This window comes from Lycorma delicatula, chromosome 3, assembly GCF_047948215.1.
Source record: "Lycorma delicatula isolate Av1 chromosome 3, ASM4794821v1, whole genome shotgun sequence".
Classification (NCBI taxonomy): Eukaryota; Metazoa; Arthropoda; class Insecta; order Hemiptera; family Fulgoridae; genus Lycorma; species Lycorma delicatula.
The window spans coordinates 209021761-209049080 of NC_134457.1; the positions used below are offsets into that span (position 1 = coordinate 209021761).

Below are 27320 nucleotides of genomic sequence, written 5' to 3' on the forward strand. Positions count from 1 at the left end.
TATGTCCAACTGATATACATTCAAGTGCTTGCGCATTCAACTGCTACGCATTTATTGACAACCAATTTAATTTTCAGTTCAACCCGTTCAACAACAAAGACTTGGGTATACTGAAACTAAAACAAGGGCATTGTCCAATCACTTTCCCTTTGGTATTATGGTTACTAGCTATACAATGCATGTATACTTTATAATATCTAATTGTAAAGTGAATATTATGCTTAATTAATGTGTATTTTAGTATTAATTCTGTGACCAACTTCATACAGTTAAATTTCATATACCTTGAGCAGAATTTGTAATATGTTTTATCTCGGCTTCTAGTTTATGTAGAAAGGAATTCGACAAAGAAATGGAAATCTTTTTTGACAAAGTTATACTAGGTTGTGTTGAAAATGCACAAAAAATACAGGCCATTTAAATAATTAACAAAATGGACTTTTTAAATTCTTTTTTTAATGTAATTTGTCGCCAAATGGCTTCGACGGCACGTGGGGCTTTATAACCTTGAGAAGGGCCCTGAGAAGGTTATAAGGGCCCTGAGAAGGAGCCCTGAGAAGGGTTGTTGTTATTGTCGTCGATTGGCTTCCACGGCTCGTTGTAATTTATAACCTTGTGGTAGCCCTGAAAACGGCCGTTTTTGACATTAGCTCTGAGAGGAGCTGTTGGATCCGGCTCATCCATTGAAATCAGATCGGGCTTCCCCTCAGCGGCAGTTGAGTCCCCAGTACAGCGTGGCAGTGGTGGCCCCGCAATGTCGTGTCAGCGTCGGACGTCTTTCACGTGCACGGTTCTCGCCGAGCGATCCCACGCTGCGCTGGCCCCTGCTGCTGAGTCCGCCAGCCAGGGCGATTAAACCCCGGCGAGTTGGAGCGGGAAGGTAGTGTCCGCGTCCAGCGGCTTCCTCGGCGGACCGGGGTATATTAATAATTTATTAGAAATCAATATGTAATAATGATGATGATAATAATAATAAATCTAATTTACATGCGAACTATATATACATTTCCATTATTCAATAATCTACATTCAAATTTATTATGATCTAGAATAAAATAAATAAAATCATCCAAAAACAAAAAAAATAAAAATTAGCGTGTAATTAATATTTTAGTAAATTGATACAGTTTTTTTCCCAATAAAATAGAAAATAAATAAAAATGTAAATATGAGTTACTTAACAATCTAGTCTTTATAAGATACCAAAAAACCTCTAGTGGTTTAAAATTACGCTCCTTTTAAAGTAAAGTAGAGTAAAGTAAGTAAAGTAAAGTAAAGTAAAGTAAAGTAAAGTAAAGTAAAGTTAAAGCTAAATAAAGTGTATAAAAGAATTCCTTTGATCTAATAAAATAAAGGTAGGTAATACATTTATCAGGTAAATATTAGCCGCTTTGAAAAATATGCGATTTTCTACTTAATAAAAAAGTTAGCATTTTTTCAAGTGTAAGAAAGGAATAAAAATGAGACAAAAACTAAAATATTAAATAACAAAAACTTATAAAAGTATTTTATAGTTGAAATACACGTATCAAATGTAATAAGATAAATTAAAACATGTTAATTTGGGAAGTAGATCAGCATAACATTTACAAGATATTATGATTAGTTATTACTTTAACCAGATTGATTCAAGAAAAATTATTTCTGTATTTCTTATTTGAAAAGAAAATAATGATGCATCTAAAGTATTTTTTTAAATATTAAAAAATTCGTTTAGTGCTATTTATAACCACGGATTGGAAATTACTTTAATAATTAAATATGTTTAGATTACATTAAATATGTTTAGAATTAGTTAAGAAAGAATAAAGGCTAAGTAAATTTGATGGAAAATGATACAGTTTGAAATAATACTGCGGAAAAGTATAGAATGAATAATGTAAGTTCTAAAATTATGATTAAGTCAACAGAAAACGCAAAGTAATCCTAAAAATGTCCTGAATGAATTCCATGAATATAAAGTGACCCAAAAACTGGATATAAAAGACCAGGAAACCTCTAGTGTACGTGTACATAACAAAAAAAAAAAGATGAACTACTGTAATAAAAAAAAAGAATATTAAAATAAAGAAAAAATACTCGTAAAAAAGATTACGAACATCTTACGTACATATAAAAATGCTAAAAATAAAACTGTGTATTTATTTAAACGACACTTCTTTCATATATTTTTGAGCTAAAATTTGGTTAGTTTTGATATCTTCGTCGATAAACATGATATCGTCTTCACTTTTTTTAAACCGAAAAGTTTTCAATTCAAATCCCATTCACGATTGTCGTTTTTCAATTAATAAAAAATTGTCATTATAAAAACTAAATAAGTAAAAGTAAATTGAGTATCATTTCATTAAATGAATATATAAGTTTTGAACGATTTTGACGCATGTTTGATTTTATGACATTATTTAATTTAGATTTCAGCTATTGATGGGAAAACTAACGTATCTAATAGGTATAAAATGAACTGGTAAAATAACTTATGTGATTACTTAAAATAAATAAATAAAACAGTTTTCAGAATATTCAACTGAGTTAGAGAATAAATGTTTTCCAAATGAATAGTAAAGTAATAATAATAACAATAGAGATGATATATTATTAATTACAATTTTAGGATTTACGAAACGAATCAGTAACGTGAAATAACTAAAGAAGAAAATCAAATCTAAAAATCTAAGCTAAACTAGCAATTATACAGAAAAAGGGAATTTAAGTGCTTATTACAGGTTTAACATTTAATGCAGTATTTATCAGAGGATATATGAAAATATAGAATTCGATTTTCAAAAATTAAATTACCGTAAATACTAACTAGTAATTAAAATTGTAATATAACTGTGAACTGCTGGAAAATCTAGTTCCTTGCCACTGTTCTGTTTTAACCGTAGATAATATTGTATTTTGAGAACTTGCATAAACATTTGTATAAATGTAGCCTGCGGGGAGAGTAATTATCTTATTTGAATCTGTGAACTAATAATAACAAGCTGAATTATTCTGTAATGCTCCTTTGTAAGTTCTTATCTATTTACCTCAAGTAAATCCTCAATACGAGTAATTCAGAAAAGTAATATTGTATTCCTAAGTTTTATTTAATTTTATTATTTTAATAATATTTTAACAAGATGTTTCAAATTTTACTTCTCGTTCAAATTTTTTATTAAAATGGACTGAGAAATTTAAATCAAGATGGAAGCGGGTAAATTATATAGTAAAATTTTCTTAATTAAACTATAACTAAGAAATTTCTTTAAGAATTTTTAGAAATAATTTCAACCGCATTTCAATACTTATGCTCTTAAGTGAATATCATTGGTAAAGATAACAATTACGCTATACATAAATTAAAATAGATGAACTTGTTTCTGATAATTCAGAAAAAGAATAGGATATAAATATCAATTTCATCGCTTATATTCTGTGCGTCAGACGTAAACATATCAATACCATGAAAAAATTCTTGAAAATTTATATATAAAATTTTAATTTCAAATATTATCAAGAAAAATAACAAAACACTATCATCGCAAAGAATTACGTACTTACATATCTGTTGCAAAAAAATAAATAAAAATAGATCTCATGTAAAATTTTCATCTTGGGAACAGAAGAAAAGTAAATTTCATCAACGAAAAACTAAAAGAAAATTATGCTATCATCTAAATTTTACTTGATTCTGGTAAATGTGTTTCCATCACACCACGTAGGGTCAGATATGTAGAAGTACGATCTGTGAGATATAAAATGCACTGTTATATCTCACAAATTTATATCTCAAAATTTCCCAGTTTATGCAGAGAATTTGGCAGCTCATTCTACATGTAAAATAAAGGAAAATGTGCACATAAACATAGGTCCGGAAACTCTTCGTTAACGAGTTACGGCTGGCGAAAAATTTCGCCCAGATTTCATCTTCTCCAGTGTAATGAAGCTATACATAAATTCTTAGGACGCAAAAATTTAAGCTAATTTATGTTTTTTTATGAAATCTAATCTGAAAAATAGAAAAAAATGAGTCCGAGAACTTTAAATTTTGTAATTTTTTAGAAAACCGGTGAAAAGCGCAAAAAACTTAGTTGTAAAACGCACTTTTTTACGTTTGACTTGTAATAACTTAAATAAAAATCGAAAATAAAACTTGTACGAAATTTAATTCTAAAAATAATAGTATAAATAAAGTAAAGAGAAAGCGAATAACAGTTAAATAAAATGGACTTTTATTTAGAGCAATACAAAGCTAAATTTAACTGGAAAATGATTTTCCAGTAAAAAAAACGTACAAAATTAATAAAATTTACAATAAATTTTCGAAAATGTTTCCTCTTACTTCAATGCACTTTCTCTCACCTAATCTGCCACCGATTAAGAATATCATAGAACACGGTTCTATCCTTCCCACCATAGCAGTCGTCTCTGAATAAGGTCAACAGATCCATCGGTGGCGCATTAACAATAACGAACACCACCTCCAACGAAATAGTTCTGTACCCTGAGCAGACACTCAGAGATATCTTTCTGTAAACCCGTTCTATCGTCAGTCTGGCACGATGAGTAGTTAGTGCCCTTAACCAAGCAGGAGTCCCGTAGACATTATTGAATTTATAACGTTCGATTAAACACGTCATTTAGACGACCTAGGACCACGAACATTGCCGAGAAGCCTGCTTAGCGAGGTCAGCAATTTCTCTGTCCTTATAGCGGGTATTGCGGGTTTGAAAATATAACTCCGAAAAGAACGCCTTCCATCCAACTACATTCCTATGTACTTCACCGAAATTTCGGGAAGTAAAGACACACGCTGAACCTGGAAGGCGACAGGGGCCAATCTCCGCTTTTCAGCCATGATCAGTAAATTGGTATTCTACGGGGCCAGTTCCAGCCCTTTATCGATTAACCAGCCACTGATTAACTCACGTCTTCGATGCCCCTTTCTATCAAGCTCTGCTCTGTCCTGCCAACTACCACAAGAACGAAGTCATTCGCAAAGGCAACAGGGACAACACTCTACGGAAACGATAGCCTCAGAACTCCGTTGTAGACAATATTCTACAATAAAGTCTCACCACTAGCATCTTCTCAAACAGCTTTATCAAGTTGATCAGGTCTATAGAGGGATGGTCATCAACTGGACGTATCTCCTTCCTGATCTAGCACCAACCAAGATTTATCAGGACTTCCGGTATCTGTTTATTGATCACCATGTACGGAACGCATCCCACCCTATATGGTGCCGTCAGCCACATTCTTGATCACTTCAATCAGAAGAAAATCAGGTCCAGGACTCTTCCCGGACTTCCTTCTCCAATCTCAACCGTGGAATATCATCGGTGACGATCTCCTCCCTTCTGTCACCACCTGCTGATTAGAGCACTGCCGCAAAACAACGCAGCAGACCATCCGTAAGAACCAGCATCGCTGCGCCTGAATCTCTTAACTCCAATATGGTATCCCTGGTCTCGGTCGTCTCCATAGATATCTTTGCACAGCTGCTTCAAATAACCCCTTTTGGATTTAATGATAGCCAGCTTATAAACTCTCTTGGCCTCGATGAAAAAAGCTCTCGCGTATTCCTTTCTTTCAGGGTCAATTACGCGGTTAAACCTCTGTAACCGCCGCTGTTTTGACTAACAAGTCTTATTCAATTTGGTCAGTTCAGTTGAAAATCAGTAGACCCGCTTGATTCCGGTTGATCTTTTAACAAAGACCGCCGCGACCTCAAAGATCTTTGCGACCGCCTCCATCAGGACATCCGGCCTCTTTACACTCTAGACGCGATTAAATCCTTAAATCCAACGCAACCTTCAGTATATCCCACCACCCAATTGTCACCATCCCTCCTCGAGATCATGGAGTAAACCTCGAGCAGAATGATACGGTGATTGCTAAGTGAGATCTTATTTGAAACTTAGCAAAAGCCGATTATGCCCGCATGGTCAGCACTGATAAGAGTCACGTCAATCCATGATCAACGATTTGTTGTCTTAAACGTAGCAAGATGGCCGTAGTTTAAACAACCAACCCCGCCATACTCATCAGAACACTTAATACGAACTTTTAGGGTTATCTAATTTAGGGTTATTCTAAGGTAATTGCATACCCACTGCAATTTCTAGATTTTGCATTGAAATCTCCCGTGACCATGACCAGACGGCCCCAACACCTTCTGATCTCGGCAAAGAACGATCGGAATCGGAGCGATTGGGTGAGCAGCAGTAGTTAAATATTACAACTGCCTCACGTCGACCCAAACAAAACCATCACCTTCTCCGCTACGCAACAACGCTATGTTGTCTTGGTTATATGGGTGGCGGGATACTTCCACACCTAGCTCAACCAAGACCTGGCCTCCACTACGGAGACGGGTTCGGACACGAACACCAAGTCCACATCTTTCCTAGAGGCCATCTTCCAACAAGCGTATATAGCTATACGATTCCGGTTGCACTTGACTTGTAGGACCCTCATTTCCTACCTTTACAGACTTTACTTCCTCCAAATTGCACAGAGCACACACCAGTTGACCAGGACATTGCTACCTTTTGTGGCCCGCTTTTCCACAATTAAAACAAAGAAAAGCGATCAGCATCCTGACATTTAGTTGCGACATGGCTAGGCTCCCAATATCAGAAACGTGTCTCTATTGTTCATAAAGAACACCGCTCTTACAACGGTACCGAATTCTTATAGAGTTCTGAGGGCAATCTCCTCGCAACCAGCCGGGTAGCCTCCGCATCAGAAACGTCCTTCTCTAGGAGAGTCTTGACGTCCATCACATTGACCTTACTATCTGACCCGCGGCAGACGCATATGGACGGCGGCTTGATTCGATTAATGTCCCGAACTTACCTCAAACAGCTTAACTCCAAAACAAGCCTACATAATTCCACCTCAGCCTGCTTCAATTTTCTCTTAGCGGTCTTGTCTACGTGACTGTGGATTGTTTTGACTACGTCCGTAATCTTTTTGACAAGTCCGTTGAATTTAGATCACCCGTCTGGCTGCTTGATTCTCTTCGCTTAAGCATCTGCTATTTCTCAACACTATCGGATTGATCCAACGGAACCGTTAGTCGCGACCGTCTTCGGTCTCCTCCACAACAAATGCCCTAACTGGCCGCTTCATCATTGCAAATAAATCAACAAGATTATACATTGCGGCCGACAGTGGCAAACATCGATTTCTCGGGCTTGACTTGAAAGAATCATTCATGACTTTAGGATATGGAATTATCCCCCAAGTCGACCGGAACCCTGCTTAACAACAAACAAGGACAACATTTTTTACACATATTCCAAATGCGCAAAAAGGAAAATGTCTCAGAATTCTTCTATTGCATTACTAAAAGTACAGCACAAGTTTCCAGGAACCTGTAGAGCACCTTACAAACCCGAAAACAGAAAAAACCGATAAACTCCACAGTAAAGTGGTAATTGGCAAAAATGCGTTGGGATGAGTGTGTTTCAAAAGTTAGTTGGGAAAGAGTTACCGCCTAAACAAATCTCAGGTATTTTGAGGTTATTTACTGACAAAAAAGACTAAATCCGAATACTAAGTAAAACAATTAAGTTTATAAAAATATAAGCTTAATACTAATATTAAACAAAACACAAAGTATGGTCTTATCCAGTTAATAAAAATGTACTTGCCCTTAATACCAAAGAGAAATATACAGTACACTTAGGTAATAACCAACTTCGTTAAGTTTAAACACTTATAAAAAAACTTCGAAAATATTAAGTCCCAGCAGTAATACTTGTATCATAAAAACACTGCCCTCCCTAAAATACATATTCACTCACACAAAATACGAACTAAAAAAAACCACACTAAAATAACAATAAAGTCAGAACACACCATTGGCACGTCCGATTTCGCCAATGTTTTCTAACCTCTCTGCAACCTTCCAACTCGCAGTATCATAACGAACCACTCTTCTAACTTGCCCCGTTAAAATCTTTTTGACCTTAATTTGAGCGTAATTCAAAAACGACTCATCCGATCTTCATCAAATTTTTACATGAAAATTTCGGATACAGTACTACAAAATATCTAAATTTCAATGAAATTGATGTAGTAGTTTTGGAAATTTTCAAGTAACAAAAAAAAAAACTGTAAAACTTAACTGTAAATGTAGCTACTTTAATAAATAGCAATATTCACAACTGAATAATCAGATTCTTTTCTGATTGCAGTACACACCCGGATAACGCGAATCGTTATTATATTTTGTCAATACGGTTGTAATTTTAATAGAATATTAGCTGAGTTATCCGACATTCTGTCGAGTACCAATTCTTATTTATTTACCGAAAGGGAATATTGGACGTAAATATAAACAAAATTTTTGCAACTAAGAATTATTTAATTTTTATTTGGTTTAATGAATTATGAGCAAAATATAATTACCGTTTTAGTACAAAGTTAATCCAAAACAATGCACGAATGAGCAAAAGCCTAGTTGCCTATAGTTATCCTGCAGTTGATGGCTGGATATTATTATAAACGGGGAAAATAATGAGAACTGGTGAGGTGGTATGCTATGTTCGTTAGTCCCGTTCCCCTTTACATCGAATTTAAGCGTAAATCCTATTCAACCCGTTATATATCACCAGCTGGCGTTAGACGTATTCCTTCCTTGTACGCAGTAATTGTTGTAAGATACCTCTGATGTTATGTTTATTAAATAGTATAAATTAGATACTTTATTAAGTAAAATGTACAAAAAAACATGAAAAGATGATTAAAGTACCTGTTTTCCTGAGAAGGCTTCATTGGCGCTAAAATGTTCACGATTAAGTAGAGTAAAAGTGAAATCCACATATACTCTCATAGCATCAGATGTACTACGCCACACGAGGTACACTCCTAGCACTTTATCTGTACGAGAAAATGTTATCGCCCATCTTTGATGACCGCATGAAAATTCTTTACTTGTAACATCGCGTTCTAAATCACGCGTCACCGATTTGGTAACGACAAATGTAAACACGTGCGAGCTGGCCCGGTCGTGTAATTTCACGAACCTGTAAAGAAGCGCCATTTCGCTCCAGTTTCACTGATACTCCATCTGAAAAAAAAGGATAAAAAATCATTAATTTTAGCAGGAAAATATCGATAATTAGAAATTAAATCCTGGTATTTTTATTTATGAATATGCAATTTTTTGTTAAAAAGAATTGCCATAATATCCAATTCTATCAAACCCGAAAACAAACTGTTTTCGTAAAACCCAACACAATATTGACTTACGAGTAGTAGTAATATCAATGTTTGCTATTTAGCAGGTCCTTATACAGAATTGGCTATCCATTCTTTTCTATTTTCAGCTAACCTTTATATATGAACATAATTTCTTTCTACCTTAATATCATCGAGAAGTTTCCGCCTACTTCTTATTCTGTCTCTCTCTTACCATTCACTCTACCCTGTAAGATAACTTTTAACAGAGTCCTTCCGGAACACATGTCCGACCTAGTTTCTTTTTCATTTCTCAAAGTCTGGTGAAGTGATGTCTACCCTCTCCCATTCTCTCTTGCCTAAGAGAAAGAACTTTATTATGCTTTCCTTGCTAACTTTAATAGATTACCGAACTACTTTAAAAAAAAAAATCTTTCACAAATTTACTTAAAAAAAACTTGTTTTTTTTGTAAGAGATTTTATTTTACAAAGCAATATTACTTCGTCGAAGAATTGTTAAATAATACTATAAATTATTAATAATAATAATAATTAAAAAAATAATTTTCTGCATTCCGTTTGATGTGTATATAAATAAGAGTAAAATAATTTTCAATAAAGTCATCTGAATTGTGAATTATTTTGTAATTCCCTTTTATATTGCATACCTTCTCATCTATTTAATATATATACCTAACAATTATTTCAGATGTTTATGTTTTAAATAATTAATATGGACTTTAATTCTATCTGATATTTATTTTTAAATTAATTGTAACTATTCCTTTTTTCTTTTTTTTTTAACTTTAGAGATCATTCCTGATGTGATTTTCATATGCATTATTACGTACTGATGAGAATAAACGATTTATTTATTTTATTAGTATTTTTCTTTTCTAACTTGGGAATTTTAAATTCTTATTTTTCAAATCTTTTCCAATTAATTAATTAATTTTTTCCTATTTTTTAAATTTTTTAACTCCTTTTTATATTACAATTTATTTTCTAGTTATCTATTCTTTTGATATCTAACTTTCTGTATCTTTCAGTTCTAGTTTTTTAAAACAATTTTAACATTATTTTCTCTCTTTACATCAAAAGCTTTTAAAAGAAAAAAAAATGTTGTGTATGAAGTTTTGTTATTCATTTAGTTGACATATTAAAGCAACTTTAGGACTTCTTCTAAAACTGAATTGGTATCTTTAATTAAATCACGTTCAAGATTTTTATTTAATTATAAATAATATAAAAGTTATATTTAAAATTAGTATAAGTTATTTAAAATAACTAATATTAAACTTACACAGAATATTAATAGATCAATTTTAATTTTCTCTGTTAATTGCTTAATTATTTTTATCTACAGCTGAATTATAACGATTAAATTACAAGGCTGGAACGTGTATCATAATGAGAATCATTATGAAATAATTTTCATTACGATACAGTTGTTCAACCAATCAAAACCCTTCTCTTTTTCTCTTTACAATCACTGACCAGTCAGAAGCGGGTAATGTTTAATTTCAAGCTGTTTTTTTACTTTGATTTTAATCAGATTTAGTAGACAGGTTAATTTCACCCATGCAGCGGTTTGACCCACCAGGTTGGTCTAGTAGTGAACTCGTCATCGCAAATCAGCTGATTTCGAAGTCAAGAGTTCTAAGGTTCAAATCCAGTTACTTTTACAAGAATTTGAATACTACATCCTGACTATCGGTATTCTTAGGCGGTTGGGTTTCAATTAACTATACATCTCAAGAATGGTTGATCCGAAACTGTATAAGGTTTCATTTACATTCGTACATATAATTCTCATTCAACTTCTGAAGTAATATCTTACGGTGGTTTCGGAGGCTAAACAGAAAAACATAAAAGAGAAAGAGAGAGAAAGGATTAATTTGAAAGAAAACCAATATACAACCAAGTTTCTATATTACATTATTTATCTTTCTGATAATTATATCGGATTCTTGGAATCAGTAATATTTATTACTGATATATTAAAGTAATGGCAAAACTTATAACTAAGAATAATAACCTACTTTCACAGAAATGTATTTATTAATGATTTTTTGAAAAATTAATAAAACAAATATTCCTAAACAATGTATTCTATTTGTAATTTGAATCAATAATCCTAATATTTTCTTAGCCGTAAAAAAAAATACAGTATGCAACTATGTATAATGACCATTATTGTATTCTTGCGAATTTTATGACACTCGCCAATGCTCGTGTCGTAACTTACTTAGCACTCGTGCCTTAATGGCTATTATTAAAAGCTCTTTGCATGATGAACTATTTTCGTGTGGATCATTACTTCATTAGATGATAATTGAAATTAATAAGATTAGAAAACACGAACTGAATTTAATCTTGAAAATGTCTATGTCAAAATTATTAGGTGTAACTTATTAATCAACCCAGTTCGCCTACAACTATTAAATATATAATTTAATAAATAGCATTAAAAGAAAAAAAAAACTTAAATAGCATTTAAGTTTTTCATCTGATGAATCTGTGATAATCAGGAAAGTGTTTAAGAAGTCAGAAATAATTAAGTAGGAAATAATGAATATTAAAAATTATGTTACTAGTATATAAGTTAATAAATTATTTATTAGTATTCAACTAAATTGTATATTACTGCTATATTGTTATGTGACCATATCTTATGTTTCAATCGCACAATTAATTTTCTTTAAAATATCTACTAAAATAGAAGAAAGCGTATTTTATTAGAATAAAAACAATTTATTGTTGAGAAAAGACACTAGAATATAAACTAATGTTATACTGGATTTTATAGCTTTCGGTAAAACAATTTTTTTTTGTCTTTTGTCATTTGACTGGTTTGATGCAGCTCTCCAAGATTCCCTATCTAGCGCTAGTCATTTCATTTCAGCATAGCCCCTACATCCTACATCCTTACAATTTGTTTTACATATTCCAAACGTGGCCTGCTTGCACAATTTTATCTTTCTACTTGTCCCTCCAATATTAAAGTGACTATTCCAGGATGCCTAATATAAGTCTGTCTCTTCTTTTAACTATATTTTTCCAAATGCTTCTTTCTTCATCTATTTGCCGCAACACCTCTTCATCTGTCACTTTATCCACCCATCTAATTTTTAACATTCTCGTAAAACAATTAATTACAACCAGTTGTTGAATAAGTAATAATGAAGTATAAAATATAAGGGTGATTCCTAACATATAACCTGATTCATCAATCCAGTTCTTTTTAACAAAAAAAAAGTAAAAATTGAAATCCAGAAGTATGAACAAAACGAGATATGAAACATGCAGCTAATAGAATGCAGTTTTTTAATTTTTCTTGATCGTGGATAACGGTGTTCTTTGGTGGTTGGGATTCAATTAACTATACACCTCAGGAATGGTCGACCTGAAACTGTACAAAATTACACTTCATTTACATTTACACATATCATCCTCATACATCCTCTGAAGTGATACCTTAAGTGGTTCCTGAGGCTGAACAGAAAAAAAAAATCGGGTGGTGTTGTATCGGGGCACACGACTGTTGGTTTAACGCGAAACGTTACAGACTTTGGATGAAGTCTCACTGAGCAACAGACCGACCAACTTATATGTAGAGTTAAATGGGAGAGCCACCATCGTATTTTTTTTGAACAAGACTGAAAGTCTCCAATGGAAAATTTTAGTTCCTTTATTTTTCCTACTCTACAGATAAATTGGTCGGTCTGTATGTCAGCGAGTCATTATTAGTGTATCGAATTGAAATAAAAACCAGATATTGACTGCGTAATAAATTTAATTTTAAACTAAAACAGACAATAAATGGTATTTGATATTTATTTCGACTAATATTCGACAACAATTTTGTTAACATTCTGTCTATGATATGAGAAGTAAGAGACATAAAGCATAATAAGCAGTGGTACAAGTGCTCGCGCCTTCGGCGTCTTTCACTGAGCGCACCGTGCCAGTTTTGTGACGCTCTCGAAACAGTCTCGCTCGCTCGGCACCGGACAATGGGGTATCTGTGCGTAGCCCATAACTTTCCCTTTCCTATGATATGCGTAATTTATATTTCCGGCTGGATTTTGCACGGGCTGAGGTTGACATATTGAATTTTTATATTTTTTTCACGTTTAATTTTTTACACGTGAATATTGTTCAAAACACACTTATTATTACTTACATCGACATATCTCGACAAATTATAAACACTAACACACGAGTTATAGCACTATCACGACTAAGTCGTGAGCTACACTGAATGGAAATGAGGAGAGCGCCAGTTTTGGCCGATCTGCGTTGTGTTCCCTCCTCACCAATCCGCTAACCAGTGACGAAAACTCAAATTCGTACAGGCGAGCTGACCATGTAAGTTGTAAAATGACACCGCATTTACGTCTCTAAGACTAATAGTTAGAGAGTTATTAAGGCAGGATGATTAGACCTCTACGTTACGCTACAAATTTCTGTTCTGGTACTCGTATGTTTTGGTGTGATTTTAAAGACTTTTCACGTCAAAAAAAGGATGGAATGGTTTTTAATTTTTTTAATTTTCTGCTAGATAAATTAGCGCAGTCGGAGAAGAATATTGTTTTATGATCTCTAATTTTAATTATTTTTGTCCTTTGTATATCTTTATTAAAAAAAAAATTATTTTGCTTCATTTATTATTATTATTATTTTTACAGATATTTATTTAAATTACCAAAAATCTTAAACTACCGACAAAAATAAAAAACAATTACACCAGCTGAAAGAATTTTCTACGTTGTAAGTTATTAATTTGTAATGCCATTAAAAGTTTTTAAACATATCTCGATTTAATAACTTATCTAACTTTTAAAAAGTTAGAAAGTATAAATTATAACAAAAACATCAGTAAAATTATTTTAAATATAAATTCAATAATCTTCTACGTAAAACAAAGGTCTCAGTATAATTTTATAACGCTTAATTATATTTTATGTCAATACTTATTTTATACAAATTGGTTCGATGATTAATAGTGGGTTTTAACTCTTCTTAAGAAGAGGCAAGCAATGACTGCAGTGACGTTTTTATTATTACCACAGTTACATTTTTCAAACTTTTTCTACGCACAATGGTTAATCCTTCTACTGTTCTCCGTTCAGAGGTGTGTAAACCTAAAATCCTGTTATTTATTGCAGTTTTTAGGTGAAATATCAGCTATGCCCGGGTGGTAAACTCAAATTATATTAAACATTTTTTCTTTTCTTTTTTTCTTTTACTAAGCTGGTACACCTCGTAAGGTTGAATGTAAAGCTGAAAAAGCTGGCGTTGATGGTTGCCGTATTCCTTGGTAGTTATATAAAGATTTAAAAAATATAACTTCTCTTAAATAAAAAGGCTAAAAGTTATTTTTTAACTGTCATACGTTGTTGAATTTCTTATCTTCAGAAATATAATAGATCACATTTTAAAATGTATTTTAAATTAATTAAACATTTTTCAACACAAATTAAATTAAACACTATGTTTAGATACATTGTCATAATTAATTTTAGAGTTGTTTTTTAACCTCCGGGAATACCATTAGGTATTGCTTCAAAGGAGGAGATGAATGACAATTTTTGTAGCGTGTGAAAATGCTACACCTGACCGGGGATCGAACCCGGGACCTCCGGATGAAAGGCCGAGACGCTACCACTCGCGTCACGGAGGCCGGTAATTATAAAGTTTACATAAAAACAGCTTACATCACAATATTTGGAATTTTGAAAAAAATTGTTATATCTAATCATATGTGATGCCAAATATTGAAAATACTCCCACCGTTGAATAATTAAATCAAGAAAAAAGCTTTAAATTTAAATTAGAAATGTTTTAAAAACCGTTTACAAAAAATAAGATAAAAAATTAAAGTTATGTTTACAAATATTATTTAAATCATAATAAAAAATTATAATGATGATAATAACTAAAAATTTAACGCTTTATTTTATTTTAATTTTAGGGTAAATGAAATGAAAATATTTCGTATTTAAATCTATCATTGAAATTTTAGAATAATTTGCAATAAAAGAGTATTTTAAGAAAGTGGTTCAAGTAAACCCAATCTATTCTGTAGATGATTTTATTGATTTTCTTCCTTCAGCTGTGCTGTAACTTGACGGTAATTCCCGTTGTGTTTATTAGTGTTTTTGTGTAAATGTTTTGTTCCTTTATCTCATTTTGTAACTAGATTGACAGCATCGCTGTAAATTCAAACATTCTTGTTATAGACAAAGAAGTTTGGTTAGTTTCTAACTGTAAAGTACAGTTTTTGCTTTAACCGTAAATACATTAAGAAAACATTTCAGCGGTAGAAATCCTATTACAATCATTTTTATTTTAAACAATGTTTAAGTTACATTCAATCTTACGATATTAGCGATTAATTTTTAATAGGGTCCGTTAAGTAACACTTCATAAAAGTTCAATCATCATTTTATTCCCTTCCAGAAATCAGCGAAGTTAAGAAAATAAATTTGGTCTTAAGAGTATTAATAATTTTTAGGTTTAGTACTTTGAAAGAACGCTTTGTATTGCCAGAAGAGCTCAGAAAAATCTTTGCCTTCTTTTACCTTTATAATTTGACTTTATTTTTATTAAAAACCATCAAATAAATCAAATTTTTCGTTATTTTTCGTTCGATGATGTGCAGCTAATGTAATATATATATATATATTACTGGATCAAGGGTCTGGTCAACCCAGTGCCGATCCTGGGGCCACGATACCTACCCCAGGGCATTACCTCGCTCTTCTCGCAGAGCTCGCTTCGGTCGTCAATTCCATGTGGCAACAATGTACCGCTCCCTGGATATCGCACAGTTTTTTATTACCCCCATGGTTGTGAGAATAATATTGATAAATAACAATTAAAATATTTAGACTTTTAAGAAACCTGAAAAAGGAACAGAATTGTTTGTAAACAAAAATCATTTTTTTGTTTTTTAACTACAAACTAAATTTAATTATGGATTTTGAAAGACAAACTAGTAGTAATTAAATACGTACAATTTTGATGACGAAAAATTCATAACTTATTTCTGTTGCCATGGTGACAGAAATATAATAATGGAGTACGAGGATTAATCTTTTTATTTTTTTAAATAAAAAGCCTCGGTTTTACTTAAAATCTCCCCCAGGATAACACGAATGTACCCTGAAAATTTGAAAGCCATCGATCGGTTGATTCTCGTATGAGACAAGAACAAACAAACAAACTTTCGGCTTTATGTATATAAGATTTATGTGGCTAATAATTTTTATTCAGATCACAATATCTATATCCCTGTTATCTTTTATTTAATTTTTTCTTTTTTTTTCTTTTTTTTCTAATTTTACCGTCCCAGTTTGCTTAAGGAGATAAGTAAAAGTTATTTTTTTTTAAATTTACTGCTTTCAAAAAAAGTAGTTCATGTTCAGGTATATTTGACTTACAGTAAACATCCTTTTCCTTTTAACCTGTGTATTCTTTAAAGCTTTTCTTTAAACCCGTTTTCTTTAAAGCTTGCTTTTACTTTCCTAATTTTTACAGCACATTACCAAGGAAAAGTACATAATTCTCTTCAAGACATTCCTAAAAGTAATGAGATCATTTAAATATTTAACTAAAATATATTAAAATTTATATTATGTAATCCTTGTGTATATATATATACTAGCGGACCCGGCAGACGTTGCCCTGACGTAACATTATTGTTCTGTAATAAATTATTCTGCGACTATAATTACTATAAGTAACTTATATTTTAACTTTATAAATGTTATAATTTATTTTACAAACTTACATTTTTATTTTCAAAGGGCCTTTCAATACTTCATAAGTTGCATAGAATCAAATGAGAACTGATAATTTAAATTTGTAGGTTAATTAGATTGTTAATTAATACACGTGTATATATCATTAAAATTCATGAAAAATCATGTAAAATACTCACGTCAATACTGCATCTGACAAATTTGCACAATGTATATATTTTAATTACACTTTAAAACGTTATTTCAATAAATAATAATATAATATAGTATTCTCAATAAGCGCGCAATTCTAGCAGACTCGGCAATGCTTCGCTATTGCTAGATCTGAGTATACATACAAATTAAATGACAACAATTGAAAGTTTCATAAAACGTTAAAAAACTGAACATTAGCAATTTAACAAAATTTAACCTTTCACTTTATAAAAGTCAGAATGTAAATAAATCCAAATGGCAAATCAACAGCACTACCTATCGGATTTAATTCACACCACTCTCTAATCACAGTATTCAGTGGATAATAACTTTTAACGATAAGAGATATGGCTGCAAAACCATCACAATTAATACTGAACATTTAGAAACTTACAAAACATTACGGAACTTCATAAAATTTAACCTTTCACTTCATAAAAGTCAGAATGTAAATAAATCCAATTATCCGAACAGCACTACCTACCGGATTTAATTCAAACTACTCTCTAAACACAGTAGTCCGTTAAAAATACGAATTTTAAATTAATAACAATACTATGCTACGACGCAAGTAACTGATATGCGAAAAAGCAAGAAAATAAAAAAACTTTCCTAGAATCCGATCGCAGCACCAACTACAGGGTCTGACTGATATGCCAAAAATTAAAAAAAAAAAAATGTCTAAAACGCGAACGCAGCGAAGCCTACTGGATCTAATTGTGAACCTTAACCATCCCAAGATCAACATCAACATCAACACATAAATAAATAAATAAATAAAAAAAATATTTCCTATCGGTTCAAATTGTGAATCTAAACCATTCTCGAATCCCCTTGAACACACACAAAAAATTTCATCAAAATCGGTCCAGCCGTTTAGGAGGAGTTCAGTGACATACACACGCACACAAGAAATATATATATAAAGATATATATATATATATATGTTTGGGTTTACTTTATTCGTGAACTAAATTAGCAATCATGAAATTTGGTGTGTTATTTATGACGGTCATTTATTCTATGAAATTTCAACAAAAAACAGTCAGATTAGGAGGAGTCAGACAAATGTTGAGAATGTATTGTGTCTGTAAGGGGATTGAATTTTTATAAAGTGTTACTTATCGGAGCCTATTAAAAATTAACATAATCACTAATATCATAAGTAAAATCGAATGTAACTTAAACATTATTTAAAATAAAACTGAGTTTAGTACCACTAAAATGTTATTTTTATTATAACATATTTACTGTTAAAAGTAAAACTATACTGTATAGTTTTTAGATTTTTGGATTCCAGGCCTGACCATTATTTTGATTTATTCTCTAAACGAAAAAAAAATAAAGAAAAAATAAATTAAAAAAATATTTTTTAATTTTTTATTACCGTTGAAACTCAAAAAAAAAAAAGAGAAAAACTTTAATATAATCTAAGATGTCTTTTCTTCTACACGGGCCACTTCGCTTAGTTAACCACACATAGATTAGTTGTATTATGAACAGCATTCCTTTCGTAGAAAAGCTACTTAGTACATCTTGTAATCTATAATGCTTTATGAGAATTTGAAAAAATGACTGGAAATAAACAGTTTTAATTAATAAATTATCTACCTATTTCTATGTAGTAATTTTCTATGTGTAATAAGTATCATTACAGTGTAGATTACACGTTTACAAAATCTCATATAATTTTTTGGGGCTACTGGAACAAACGAATTTCCAAATTTTCTTTTTGCCTTTGTAATTTAAGTTAAAGATTATTTTCACACTGATATCACGTTTGGAAAACAAACAAAAATTTCAAAATGATAGACAAATTCAGCCAGAAGATAGAAAAACTAACAGAATTAATACATTAAAATAATATTTTACTGCTATATAGATCTACTTCTGTTTCTATCATATAGTTACAAATAATTTTTTTAATAAAATCGTTTTCAAACTCATGTAATAAGATATTTGAATTACCATAGTCAGACTAGGTAGAAATGACAGTGTATATAATGAAATCACGGCTTCAATACAGTTCAATGAAATCTATTAATTTTTATGTGGCTGCTTTATAGATCACGCAGAGTTGACTATTATCAAAGAGAATCTCATTATTTATGGCTATGTGGGTTAAAAGAACTTAGCATTCAAAGTGACCTGAAGTTCACTTCATTCTAACAAGTAATTATGGAAGTATGTATCGTACGTAATAACTGACCTTCTCATTTTTGCCTAATACACCAGTATGACCAACAACAATATTCAATGAATATGTTAATTGCATTTTAAAATTAATAATTATATTTACAAAATAATTACAAAGCAAATCACAATTTATACAGTATTAAAATTATCCTAACACATATTATTTATACATTTTGATTTAAAAAAAAAAATACGAAAAGTCATAACTTCTTTTAATTAATATTATTTTTTTTAAAACTTTGAAAGGATAAAATCATTTTGTAAAAAAAATTTTTTTTCTTTTTTTTCTAAATGTTGAGAAGATATTTATTTATTAGAAATGACAATGGAAGGATAATAAGCTTCTTTCTCGTAAGCCAAAGTAAATTATTGTGTTACACGCAAACATTTCTGTTTAGAGTTCGAGATACGGGGTATCAAATGGGCAAAGTTGAGATAAGTTTAAGGTGCTTTGTTGAGATAACTTGCAAAATGCAAGTTATCTCAGAAAGAATAATTAGCAAAAGAATATAATGTCCGATTATAAAAACGGCAGAATCAAAATATACAACTACTCGTATTTAAATATGGCGGGGATTAAAATTAATATAATTTTAGATTTAAAAGAAAACTTTCTTCCCAGATGAAAAACTTTTAAAATATTAAATTACTCATATATTTTGGTATTTTTTATATAAAATATAGTTAAAGAATTTTATAAAAATTAGTATAAATAATCCTGTCTTGAGATGTTTCATCCCAAGGTATCATTAAACCCCCGATCGAAAAAGACCGAGTCCCGGCAGGGATGCCTTACTCGGGGTAGTCCGGGAGTCGGGACCCAGAGATGGCATAGCCGGGCCTGGTGGATCCTACTCTGGGGGTTTGAGGCGGGCGCAAAGTAAAATTCGACCGGTGGGCCGACACGTGGAGGCCCGTTAGAGTAAAGGACACTCCCCTGAGCTGTGTAATACTTAACTACAGGATCCGGCCCGGGGGAGAAGAAGAGGCAGAAGAAGAAAAATGGTATCATTAAACAAAAAACCCTTCAAACGATATAATTTGAATTATTTTTATAAAAAATCTATTATTTATTAATTTAAATCTATTTATTAATTATTTTTATAAAAATTATTAATTTGAATTATTTTATTTATTTTTACAAAAATTACTGAGAACTGAATAATGATTTATTCGTACGATAAACCGGAAGCCATTTCCAGATGTTTTTCTTGGTCAGGAGCCAGTTGGGCAGCTTTAATTATTACTCACGTATATGGTAACATCCGTAGACTGCCACGCTAAAATCTTCTATTAATTAAAACGTAACAAGAGAATATTGGCAAAAGACAGTACCAAGAAGAAGTTAACATTAAAATATAACCGAACTTCCAGTTTTCAATCTATTGCAAAATAATTACAAATAAGAATACGCACTAACTATATACGCCATTTTGATTTGAGTCAAGATAATTCTCCTCCAAGCCGATAAGTTGAAAACTTTTGAAAAACCTACGTATAATTAGATTAAATGAAAAATCAAAATAAACTGGTTTTCGCAGTGGTTTCCTAAGTGTGCGCCAAGGTGTCCTTAGGAGCCGCGACTTCCTCATAGGAACGCCAAGTAATATTATACAAGTTATAATTAATTGAATTTGTTCAATTAAATGTTTAATGATCTCAAATGATATTTATTTATTTTTACCTGGTTTTTACAAAACTGATTATTTCGCAACGTGTATTTGTTAAAATTTGACATTCGAAAATTTGGATTCAGCAAGGGCTCCAAAAATCGAAAAAAATTAGGAACCACTGAATTATCATATATATGTATTAAATTTTCTGTTTATAAGTGGAAAAAATGTGTACAATGGATTTTTTTTTGCAACAGAATAGTGTTGATTCATTCGCCTTAAAAGTCTGAAGTTTGTACGGGGGAATATTGAATGGATATATTTTAGCGAATGAAAAATAACATGTCTAAATTCAAATATATTGTCGAATATAATTGATTTATTAATAATTATTAACCTCTAATTGTAAAAAAAAAATACGGTAAATAATAATTCAATAATAGCAATAAAAAAAACAGACGTTATTAATGAAGTAATATTTTAAGTAATATTTTAAAAAAAATGTGTATAGAAATTTAATAGGTGTGCAAGGAAGTTATGTGGTATCCACATCAGATCTTTCAAGAATATATTGGTTAATATTTTTACATGAAATGTACATAATTAAAAGTAAATTCACATAGTTCTCACAGCATTCAATAACTTGAGATATAATAAAAAAAACAAACATATACTTGATTTTGTAAAGATGTTGTTTTACTCTTATCTTTTAAATTTTATTAAAGATATTGTATAATAAATACGTACTGAGCAAAGCAGGATTCCACCAGTTAAAGAATATTAATAGTTATTGTACTTTGTAAAACAACAATACAATACAAAATAGGTAATTTAAAAATTTTTTAATTATATGTCTATTGAATAGTGGTTTCTCTTGTTTAAATTTAAATCAGACTATACTATAGTAATATATGTTTTAACAATAATTCTATATATTGTCGCCGAATGGCTTCGACGGAACGTAATTCATAACCTTGTGGTGGCCCTGAAAAGGGCCTTTTTTTGGCGTTAGTTCTGAGAAGAGCTGTTGTGTCCGGAAGCTGGTCTTCAGCGAAGTCGAGGAGTTGCGGCTCGTCCATTGAAGCCCGACCGGGCTTTCCCGCAGCGGCAGTTGGGTCCCCACTACAGCATGGCAGTGGTGGTCCCCAGAGCCCTGCAGTGTCGAGTCGGCATCGGTCGTCCTTCAAATCCATCTACAAAGTCTCTCATAATCTTTTAATATCAATATTAATTAAATTTTATCCATTGAAACACAGATTCTAATTTTACGAGGAGTAGTCAAAGGGAGGAATGGCAGTAAACTTTTCACAAGCAAATGGTGCGCTGAAATTGATGCTACTTATGCCACGGCTACGCCATCGATTACTAAAAATGAAGATAACCAATTACAGTCCATTAGACAAGGGAATTAAATTATAAAACCAACATTCTGTAGCTATACAATTATGTAATTTTAATCTTTAATATCTTCATTCTTTCTTTTTGCGGGAATCTGTCTCTTAGAGTAAACACGTTCAATATCAGTGGATAAACTCAACTTTAATCTTTCTAAGACTGCGATGTTACAAAATGTATCATATTCCTTTCTTTTTAAAATAGATTGCCTGCATATATAAATAATTCTAGTAATTTGTGTAGTTTTAGAAGTAGATTGATGCGGTAACTTTTCAGTAGATAGTTTAGTCCAGCTTTATGTATAGATACTAGATGCTCTGTGTTGGTTAACTTTGTTATTTACAAGAGTATTAGTTTTAGTATTAATTTTTAGTTGGTATGCATTAGATGAGATTTCTTTTGTTTGATATGCGATACTTAATTATGAGCAAAATTATTATTTATTTATTAGTTGCATATGTAGTATTTATTGATAAAGTTATCATCCTAGGATTTTTTCCGTTCCTCCGGATGGGTCCGACTGGTGGGTATAACTCCACCCAGAGGAGTGTCCATTACTCAAACGAGCCTCTCTGCTTACCAGCAGTACGTCCGGCATGGCAGTCGGCTCGCCGGTCGGATCTTTATTTATCTTTATTTTGCTCACTCTAATGGGTGTGCCAAAGCACCCCCACCGGTATCGGTCTTTTCTCATTTTCCATCCTATTATGGTTATGGATATTTATGATTATAGAGATATTATGATTATGGATATTATAGTAATGTTTCTTAAATTTTCTGATTTTGCAGTTTACCATTTTATTTTTTGCTGGTAAATTCTTATCTGACTTATCTTTTGGGTATGCTAATTACCATCCTAATTTTATATTCATATTAGGACTATTTTATTTACATTATATTTACTTACAGGATTGCAGCTTGTATGTCTCCCGTTAAAGCTCATCAGGGCTAGTAACGAGGGGAGGGGTGGCGACCGGAAGCGTCATAAGGCGGGTGTCATTCCCTATAGGGTTGGGATACAGCTTGTACGCGTATAAAAAACTACCGCTCATTATTGTGTTTTAAACACTGTTTATTTTAACGAATTTTATTGTACAAATAAAACTATTTTTATTATAATACTTTATCTATATTATTATTTGTACACTTATTTTATTGAAGAATTGGTACGTTGGCTGTACTTGTCCTTTATGTAAAAGGTATAAATATAATAATGATGGTAATATAGATTTTGATAAAATTGATAAAATTAATAATTCGATTGGAATAGAATATAAACAACAAAAATCAAAACAATACCACTCTATACTTAAAAGATCAGATTAGAAATAATAAAAAAATGAAACTAAAAAAAGTGAGTGTGAACAAGCTACAAACAAAATGTAATTATCATCTGGTTGGCACAGATGGCATACGTAGAGGCGTGATGGTGAGGATTAGGGACGTATACGAGTAAAGTGGACACAAACATAATAAAGAAACAGAGAAGTTAGTGGCGCCGGATTATGTCCACATTGTAATGGGTGCCACCTCTTGTAATGGACAGTTTCAGCTTTTCACTTCCACTCTTTAAATTATCAAATTTACTTCTCTGTGATTCTTTTTTTTTGTTTTTATATTGCAGCCAACATAACTTAATTAAACCTGTGTTTTTTTTTTTTTTTTACTATTACAGGGGAAAAAATTGCAGCTGGATGGTAGCTATATCTATGGAATGTCTGAGACCTTTTTTACTATCTGGCAATATAAAAAGCTTTACTAAGAGGCACATTACTTATAATTATAACTTCTAATTTGTTCTAATTCAAACCAACACACACAAATACACATACACACACACACACACACACACACACACACACACACACACATTATAACATAACAAAAACAGCAATTTTATGCTTCTTTTAAATGTATTTCCTAGAATTAGAATTTTTTTCCGAAAAATATCAGAAAAAGATTGTGTTAAGTCTATGCCTATGTTACTAGGATAGAAATTGATGTAGTTGATTTAAAATTTATTTTCTATTTTATATATATATATATATATATATATATATATATATATATACGGGTATATATATAATTAGAAAACAGTGAGAATATTATTCGGTGAGAATATTATTGCCAAATAATAGTATTGGCAAGTATGCTAAGAAAATCCTATCGTATTTACATAAGCATAGCACAGAACCGGTGAAAGTCCTAACGTTGCATACTGGCCCTAAAAGTGATCAGTCTAGACCAGGACAAGTCCATATTAAGAAGGACACGCCGCCGGCGGAAGATAGCCGGACGGTGATAGTTAAAGCAGCGGGCAAATCCTATGCGGATCTGCTAAGGTAAATAAAAGCCACTGTAGATAACGAGGACGCAAAGGACGTGTTATCTTTGCGAAAAGGTAGAAATGACGAACTACATGTCCGAATTCAGGGTTCGCAAAAAGCTATAGAATTTACCAATACACTAAGAGATAAAGCGGCAGATCTACAGGTAGATTTGAGATCGCGAGCTAGTAGGCAAACGATTGTACATATTAAAGATGTAGACCTCGAGACCACGAAACAAGAAATTATGACAGCGGTTGTGAACAGAGTTGGCAGTGATGAGGAGGTAAAGATATCATCCATCAGGAAAGGGTACGCCGAGACCCAAAATGTTACAGTTATCACCTCGTTTAAAGCTGCCTGTAAGCTGGTGGGACAAAGGTTGAAGATTGGCAGGGGAAATTGTCAGGCATATATTAGGGAATCAGAGGAAAAGTGCTTCAGATGCTGGAATACTGGACATCGTAAACATGAGTGCAAGGGCCCTGACAGAATGGATCTCTGCTTCAATTGTGGAGGCAGAGACCACAAGATTGCTGAATGCCGGGAGCATAGTTGCTGCCTGGATTGTGGGAGCCAAGAATACCGCACCGGAGGTTGGGGGTGCTCAAAACACTTAAATGCTTAGGGTGATTAGGGTTAACACAAACAGAAGCACCATGTCTCATGATTTGGTTAGTGAACTGGTCATAGAGCAAAGGGCTGATTTACTGATAATCACGGAGCCGAACAAGTACCTTGTTGCTAGATCAGGCTGGATGGTGGATACAAATGGTGACGTGGCAATTATGGATGTAAGTGACAGGATAGCATGGAGATTGATGTCCAGATCTGGAGGCATGTTGGCGGTGGAGTCGGATTCAACACTAGCGATTGGTGCCTATGTGTCTCCAAACTGTGACATACATGAATTTACTAGAAGACTAGACATAATACAAGGAGTAGTAAATAACGCTAGGAAGAAAGTCATTATTCTAGGTGATTTCAATAGTAAAGCGATTGCAGCAGGGAGAGCATACACCAATCGCAGAGGTGAGATCCTTACGGATATGATGGGGGCAATTAGCTGTCATTGTGTAAATGATGGCACCCCTACATATGAGGCGAGAGGACACTCGTCAGTCTTGGACTTAACAATCATAGACGATAGATGGAGCAGGGAACACTGGGACTGGCGAGTGTTACCACATGATGTGGCGAGTGACCATCATGCCACTATGATTACCATAAAAGGCTCAGACTATGTAACTAGAGAGAAAATGCCCTATAGTAGTTTTACAACGGAACAGATCGAGATCATAATCGATAGAACGGCCAAAAGGATTATCAACATAGAGAATCTGACACCAGTTGCCCTGACTAACGTTATAAGACAAGAAATGGGCAGAGTAGCTCACAGAAGAGCCAATAGACACTCAGTGTATTGGTGGAATATGGAGATTGAAACACTGAGACGGCTCCTACAATCGCGCAGAAGAAGGAAGCAGAGACTCAGAATGCGAGGCGGACAGGAGTACGAGGAGTATAAAGAGACCAGACGGGCCTTAAACAAAGCTATTCGTATGTCTAAGAAAAAACAATGGCACAGACTCTGCGAGGAGTTAGACGGAGACCCGTGGGGACAAGCATACAGAATAATCACCAAGCGATTTGGAAGGCGTCTGCCTGTATTAAATAATGGGAAAGTATAACAACAAATTAATGAGCTATTCCCCGGTAGAGTAGAAACTGCAGGAAATGTTATAGATTGCGAACCCAGACGCTTCACGTTCTCTGAACTGCACTTGGCTGTAGCACAACTGGGTAATAGGAAGAGCCCGGGTCCAGACGGAATTCCAGCGGCACTCCTTAAAGGGCTGATAAAGAGAATTCTTTATGAAATGCTTGATGTTGCCAGCCATGGATTAGTAGAAAACAAGAAATTTCCAGGAATCTGGAAGGAATCTAGGGTGGTGTTCCTCCCAAAAGGCACAAATGACAATGGAGAACCTTTATACAGACCATTGAGTCTTTTAAATACGATGGCGAAGGTAGTGGAGAAGATGTTCGCTGGCCGAATCTTGAGGAACTTGAGGAAGGAATAGGCATTAGTGGAAATCAGTTTGGATTCATGAAGGGTCGTTCAACGATTCAGGCGGCGACAAAGGTGATCGACTGGGCTAAGGATACTAGGAGCCGCACATGGAGAACGAGGGGTATTCCCCTATTCATAGCTTTAGATGTAAAAAATGCATTCGGTTCTATCAAGTGGGAATCAATAAATAGGGCATTAGTGGAAAAAGGTATCAATCCTTATTTAAGAAGGCAGATAGGGGAATACCTCTCAAATAGAGAATGCTTGGTGGATACGCAGAGCGAGTGCCTACGTTTCAATATTTATGGTGGTGTGCCACAGGGCTCTTTACTGGGACCCTTACTCTGGATACTGGCCTTCGATGGGATATTAGGACTAGACTATCAGGATGGGGTACAAGTAATTGCCTATGCCGATGACCTGGCGATACTCATCAAGGGTAATACAACTGTCGATGTACAAGAGAGTGCTAACAACACGTTACGGACGATAGATAATTGGTTGAAAGAGAGGGGACTCCAGCTGGCAATAGAAAAATGTAAATATATTATGTTCACAGGGAAGAGGATTTTAG

The 27320-nt window shown here is 32.8% G+C and overlaps 2 protein-coding genes across 2 annotated transcripts in view; one reads left to right on the forward strand and one right to left on the reverse strand.

Moving 5' to 3' along the window:
• Nucleotides 1-9050, reverse strand: part of LOC142321080 (uncharacterized) — a 258131-nt gene extending 249081 nt beyond the window's left edge. The window contains exon 1 of the mRNA XM_075359078.1: nt 8750-9050. Coding sequence (XP_075215193.1) covers nt 8750-9040 — 291 coding nt within the window. The 5' untranslated portion in view covers nt 9041-9050. The remainder of the gene's footprint in view (nt 1-8749) is intronic.
• A 16281-nt stretch (nt 9051-25331) lies between these two features.
• LOC142321302 (uncharacterized) lies at nt 25332-26363 on the forward strand. Its single transcript, XM_075359297.1, has one exon. The coding sequence runs from the start codon at nt 25332-25334 to the stop codon at nt 26361-26363; it is 1032 nt and encodes a 343-aa protein (XP_075215412.1).
• The last annotated feature ends 957 nt before the right edge of the window (nt 26364-27320 follow it).

Excerpts from the sequence above, each read along its gene's own strand:
- LOC142321302 (XM_075359297.1), top strand. The coding sequence starts at position 25,332 with ATGTCTCATGATTTGGTTAGTGAACTGGTCATAGAGCAAAGGGCTGAT.